The sequence below is a fragment of the Erigeron canadensis genome, chromosome 7, assembly GCF_010389155.1.
Source record: "Erigeron canadensis isolate Cc75 chromosome 7, C_canadensis_v1, whole genome shotgun sequence".
Lineage (NCBI taxonomy): Eukaryota > Viridiplantae > Streptophyta > Magnoliopsida > Asterales > Asteraceae > Erigeron > Erigeron canadensis.
The window spans coordinates 3,218,009-3,224,633 of record NC_057767.1 but is presented as its reverse complement, the minus strand read 5'-3'; the positions used below and the strand labels follow the sequence as shown (position 1 = coordinate 3,224,633).

Below are 6,625 nucleotides of genomic sequence, written 5' to 3'. Positions count from 1 at the left end.
TATGATATTGATAGAAGATGCTTCTCTTAATTATTAGATACACATCTCGTTTCAAGCAAGAACGACCAACCATATATATGCTCCAATTAATGACATATGCGTAAATTAATCAGTCCTATACTTAAGCTGTTATGTTCTTCATTTACCTGTATAGTATAGAATTCCAATTCTTTAGTGGACAGGAATCCCATTCCTTGAGGATCAGAACACAACTATCTATATATTTTTGCCAATCAAAAATGATTGTGACAGAAACCAATTTTATGCTCTATATATAAATTTAAGATTTTCATACAATACGACGCGTAGTAATCAAGCAAGCTTGCATTAATTCAATATCAACATGATGACATCCAAAGCGGATACACAACAACAGAGTGGGTCGAAATCGGCACCTCTACAGGTGAGCGCGCAATATATATATATATATATATATATATATATATATATTTTACCTACTACATTTAATCCGAACAAAAACTAATAATTTCATTCACTAATTAATTTTGGTGTTTTGTTGGAGCACAAGAATTCGGTTGAAAAGGCATCATTATCAGTTCCGCCGGGCAACATTTTTATGGTGTCTGCAAAGGACTTCCACATCATTTATGGAGAAGATCCTCGGTATTGGAAATGGCTTCGCGCTAAAGAAACAAGGTGTGATTATCTATCCATCCATCCTTGGATCATTCATAAACTTAATTATATAAATTGATCAAAATACATATTAACTTTTTGAATAACTAATTAAATTAATTTAAAAATACTTAAATTTCTAGTGACATGATGGTGGAAGTTGCGGAAGTGAGAGGTGTTTGCTGGTTAGAGATTCGTGGGAAATTTGAGATGGGCAGGCTAACACCGGGAATCAACTATGAGGTTGTATTTGTGGTGAAGATAAAAACTGATAATTACGGATGGGATGAGGTTCCAATCAGTAGAATACTCACTCTACCGGACGGAAGTAAACAAATCCACAAGGAAGACTTCTCGAAGAAACCAACATCCAAGTGGTTTGAGATTCCGGTCGGGGAGTTTATAGTAGACGCAAAAAAAGGAGGACCCTTCGAGTTTTCCATGTTTGGATACAGTGGGGTGCGGAAGAGTGGTTTAGTCATTAAAGGTGCTATCATTCGACCAAAATTCTAAAACTTGAGGTTAATTTAGTCGTTAAATAAAAGGTGCAGTATATGTGAAGGTAACTAATGTATACTCTATATTAAAGAAAATACCCCCATGTTGAAAGTTACATGGGGAAATGTCTAAAATGTCCTCCTATGTAATATTTACTCCTACAAGGCTACAACCCTTTAAAATATTTTCACATACACTATTCTCTTAACATTAATAATTAAATTACACTATCAATCCTTTATTTTTCTAAAATATCTCCATTAACATTTTAAATCAATTACTTTTATATGAATTATCTACGGCACTCGACGTCGCATCCACCACCAACACTCGCCTCCACCACCACACCGTTGTCGTCACGACCACCGTCGCATCGCGCGGGTACAATGCTAGTTATAGACAAATATTTATAGTGTCAAAAAACTAAAATTATATTCATTGTATGTAATAAAAAGTGTGCCCGGCCGTTACCAAGATTTTAAAACTTCATTACACCATATAATTTCAGAATCCATATTCAAATGTAGGTTTTCTAATTACTTATGTTTGAATAAAAACCACTTAATTACCTACACAATACATATATGTGGCAATTATAGGGCTGTCAATGGGTTCGGGTTGGCGGGTTGAAAAACTCCGACCCTAACCCAACCCACTAAAAGTTTCAGGTCAGAAATTTCAACCCTGACCCACAACCCGTCAATCCATGACCCAACCCATGTGACCCGAGAAGCAAATATATATAAATATAAAATAGAATAAATCAACCAATATAAAGTTTTATTATTGATGGTGTAAGCCGAAAACGAATGGTACAAAAAAGAAAGAAATACGAGGGTATTGTTAATACTTGGCACAAAGTTAACAAACCTAACGCCTCACCCTACATCACTTATCATCTCACAGAATTTTAGATCCTCCTTTTATTTCATATTTGAAGTTACTTTAGGTTAGAAATATAAAAAATGAGAATAGGACGTATGAATTAGTGTAATGTGGAGTATGAACTATTATATATAATTCAATTATTTTAAAGATATTGGGTTGGCGGGTCGACCTGACAACCCAACAACCCAACCCGGACCCAACCCAGAAAAAATCAGGTTGATGGGTCGAAAATACTCAACCCTAACCTGATTTTTTTCGAGTTTGGTCGAAATTGACAGCCCTTGTCAATTATACCTCCATGTAAGTACACAAGCATGTGGAAAATGATTGATACATCTAAAACATGAACCTAAACATTTGTTTTAATGTTTTAAATGTTTGACAAATTTTATATGAGTTTTTTCTTTTCTAATCTTTATCATTAATCATCTTACAAAGTATCATCATTTTATTATTATGTCTATCTTTAAGCCTATCAATTATCTTTAAGCCTATCAATTATACATATTAATCTAAGGCGCGCATTAGACAAATATTTAGATTCATGTTGTAGATGTATCCATCATTTTCCATCCTTAATTATATGAATGAGGAAGGGAAGGCTACTTTCTTCATTTTTTTTTTTTTTTTTTTTTTTTTTTTTTTTTTTCTGATTGACCATCTCGAATAGGTTGTGTCAGATAGTGTTTTTCTTGGAATAGATACCAAATATTTGTGAAAAATGGGATGAAAGACAACTAACTATCATATCCCTTTTATTCCTTTGTTATTAAATAAAATAATTTAGAGAACTTAATGCACACGTACGCGCGCACAAGTAGAAATGCAGGCCAAATAAAAAAACAAAAAACCTCTGATAATTCTACGAGTGCAAACTTAGAGAACTTCATCTACGTACGTACAAAACCTTAAAATCAATTAAAAAGCAAAAACTTTTTCATAATTTACAAGTCAATTACGTTGAAAACAAAGTAAAACCGGGAATCCAATGTGGCAATTATTACGTACCGCCAAGTAAGTATAGAAGCCTATATATATATATATATATACAAGTTCTCCTCAACATAATTTCTTTACAACAACTATATATACTAGCAGCTACTACTCTTGTAATTCACCTGATCGATCATCGATCAGCTAGCTTAGCTCCAATTAATTAGCTAGTCATCCATGGCGAGTAGTCCAGAGTTACACTACGATTTAACGGTTCTTCCAACAACTGTTCCTAATCACCAAAATGCATTTGAATCCACTACGACCACATGCATAGTTAACTCGCATAATTATAATGATTCATGTATTGTCGCCACAAACGGTACAGAGATGATCATTGCCATTACCATTAGAGATGGTGATCAACCACATCTATCACCATTTTCTACGACTCCTAATTCTCCCCTCAAACTGCAGTAAGTTAATTTCTTTAATTTCCCCGTGCCAAAATGCTGCTTCATGCCAGGGGTTTTTAGAAAAAGGTTTTGTTAGTCTTGTTTGGATAAAGGAGCTTGAGGATTCTATTTTGAAATAAAAACGCATCTCAGCTCCAATCTACCCGAACACAACACAAATCACCCGTATACTCGTATAGTTCTCCATACCACTTTTTTTTTCTTACATAATACTCGTAATCAATAACCCCAAGTTTTTGATCTATTTAAATCTTTTCTTTTGGTGGCTTCTCATCATCACTCTCAGTAATAATCTTCGTATGCCACATGAATTGGTTTTTCTTATTGCCTAATTGATTGTTTTTGTCATCTATTCATATCCATATACTCGTATAGTTATTATTATATGATATACAGTCAGAAAAATTACATGTTCCATTTACGTTAAATTCTAGATTTTTAATGTCATGTAGTTATTACTTTACTGTATTAATATTTCAAAGTCTAATGAGCTGGAGCTCTTCACCACATTCAATTTTATGTCCATTTATGTAATTTTACATTTTTTTTTGTTACATCTTACGGCTTCGTTTTTCAAACACTTTTATACAATTGAAAGTTTTAGTTTTAGTTTCAGCCTCAACCTTTAGTTTTAGCTAAAGCCTTTATTAAATAGTTGGTCACTTACTTTTATGCCGAAGAAAGATTGATGTATAATATATCATGCATTATCATGTGTACATTGTTGAATGTTAAAAAGTTAGAAAGTTAAAAAGTTAAAAGTTGAAAAGTGGATATAATATAATATGGATATAGATAGTAATATAAATATATCTCAATTGTGGTGACATATATTAATGTTTGTTTCTTATAATTGTCTTTTCTTCCAGGTTTTGTAGTTGCTCAGGGTTATCGTACCTTATATATACAGGGGCTCTTGTTGTCATGTTTCCTTTGTTGATAAATTTCGTTCAACTCAAATATCAAAACAGCAAACACACCCCTTTTGAAACACATACCATCTTCATAAACACGGCTATCATTGCTTATATTATCGCTATAACAACTTCCGGGCCTTTGTTCTGTTTAAAACCGTACGTAGAAACCTATATGAAGAAACAACAACCTTCATCGCTCTTATACTACATTTACATGATCCTTAAAAGTATATACTTCTTCACTAGCGTTCTCGCGCCTCTCTCGCTCGTGCTAGTGTTGCTTATCCCTCATGGCTTTAACTGGATTGGGTATATGATAATAGTTATATTATTTGTAACTATAGTTACATGTAACTTTAGCGAGGAAATAAAGTTACTTTATAAGAAAAATCTTCATGTATCAAAGTTGCTGCAGAGAAGTGGTTAATCAAACAGAAGAGGCATCATTGCATTCCATGGTATCTATTGCGGAGCAGTAAAAAATGCGTCTGGAAATCATGGGGAAATTTCATGACATAACTATAAGTTTTTGTTCGTTAACTTTGTAATAATCGGCATCTTAATTAATTGCAAAAAAATAAATGTCATTTCCAAGATAAAATAAAGCATCAAATCTATATGTTTGGTAGAAACGTATTTATATGTACGTTTATTTAAAGTTGGATAATGCACATATGTACGTATACACTTTTATTTAAAAGCAAAATCTTGAGGCGAACCATCAAATTGATTCAATCGAACCATCAAATTGATTCAATCTGAATGAAGAGCAATGCTAAAGTTACAAACCAATTACAAACAAACTTTTACAAACTCATGTCTAGCCAATCAAATCAAAGGAGATAATAGAGAAAAAGAAAATAAGTTAACATTAAATTGGTCCACCTAATTTGCCAAATCATTTTGTAAAATTTGTTTGTATTTAGTTTGTATGTATATGAAATCTCTGATTGTATCTAATTGAATATTTTGAGGTGAACAGTCGAATTGATTCAATCTGAAAGTGTTACTGCCTTTAGAGATTGAACTTATATCCAATCTTTTGTTCGTTTTGCTATAATATCCCCTACACATTATTTAAGCGGGAATTTCGAGAAAATTTATTATTATTACTATATATATATATATATAAAATAGACGATGTTTCCACATATAGTGGTCCAGGGTGAGTTTTCACCTTCATATCTTTGGGTAATAGGGATTTCTCATCGAATATTTTAAATTGGATATCTATTTGGCGAGGGGTTCTCTAGCGTGATCCAGTTTAAGACAACGTGAACTAGATATCCCGATATCCGTAAGTAATTTGCACCTTTCACAAAAAAAAAAGAAGCAAACTTAGTTAGCGAGAAGCTGGCACAATACAAACGGATGATGTGCTACAATTCAAAATGAGTATTCAACGCTATATCTATTTAATTAGACTAGAAGAGCAAACTTTATAGAGCATGTGTTTTCTGAAATCGAATTTGAGGTGGGCAAACCAAAATCTGAGATATTATCGAGCTATCCTCACTTTTAATAAAAAGTTACACTAGTTTATCCATGATAAAGATGAGAGTTTTGTCTAGTTCTTAATCCAAAGAAAGACGAGTGATTTAAGCTCTTTTTGATCTATCAATGGCCATCTGTTTGTTCTCGAAATTAAGGTTGTCCCTAGATTTAGTTTGGACTAATGGTAAATACCCTGGCCTTTGAAAACAGAGGTTAAGGGTTCAATCCTCATCCCATGCAAAAGCAGAAGGTCTTTTTTTTACCATTTAAGTGGAACCTGAAAGCAGTCTCAGCTCTCTATCTAAGTAGATGTAAAATCTGCCTACATTTTAACCTCCCTTATACACCGTCAAGATATTTAGGCTCACAAACATGGAGAAGTCAGTGAGCGGTTTCTTTCTTTCCCGGATTTGCATATACTTTCTTGGATTTCCATATACTCCAACTTACCCATAACTCTCTTTATTAATCCGGCCCAAATTTGCTTCATGATTCTCGAGTTTTGCAATTGAATTCCATGTCTATGTGATACGGTTTTTTTGTGTGGTAAAAAGGGGCCATAATCAATTGCCTCCATATGCCACCTTAAAATCATATGCCACCTTAAAATCATGTTATTTGTTGGACGGATAAAACTAACAAAGTGTATAACTAAAATATCATTATTTAAGTGTTTAACAACATATTAATTCGTCAAAATTGAAAAAAATCACATTTTTATTGGATGCGTCCATTTTGATAAAGCAATGTCTTGTTAAAGATGACTTTCTCGATTTTGATAAA

The 6,625-nt window shown here is 32.9% G+C and overlaps 1 protein-coding gene across 1 annotated transcript; it reads left to right on the top strand.

Moving 5' to 3' along the window:
• The first annotated feature begins 786 nt into the window (after window positions 1–786).
• Window positions 787–1,149, top strand: LOC122607244 (protein PHLOEM PROTEIN 2-LIKE A1-like). The gene has a single exon (XM_043780180.1). The coding sequence runs from the start codon at window positions 787–789 to the stop codon at window positions 1,147–1,149; it is 363 nt and encodes a 120-aa protein (XP_043636115.1).
• The last annotated feature ends 5,476 nt before the right edge of the window (window positions 1,150–6,625 follow it).

Coding starts and splice junctions, on each gene's coding strand:
- LOC122607244 (XM_043780180.1), top strand. CDS start 787: ATGGTGGAAGTTGCGGAAGTGAGAGGTGTTTGCTGGTTAGAGATTCGT.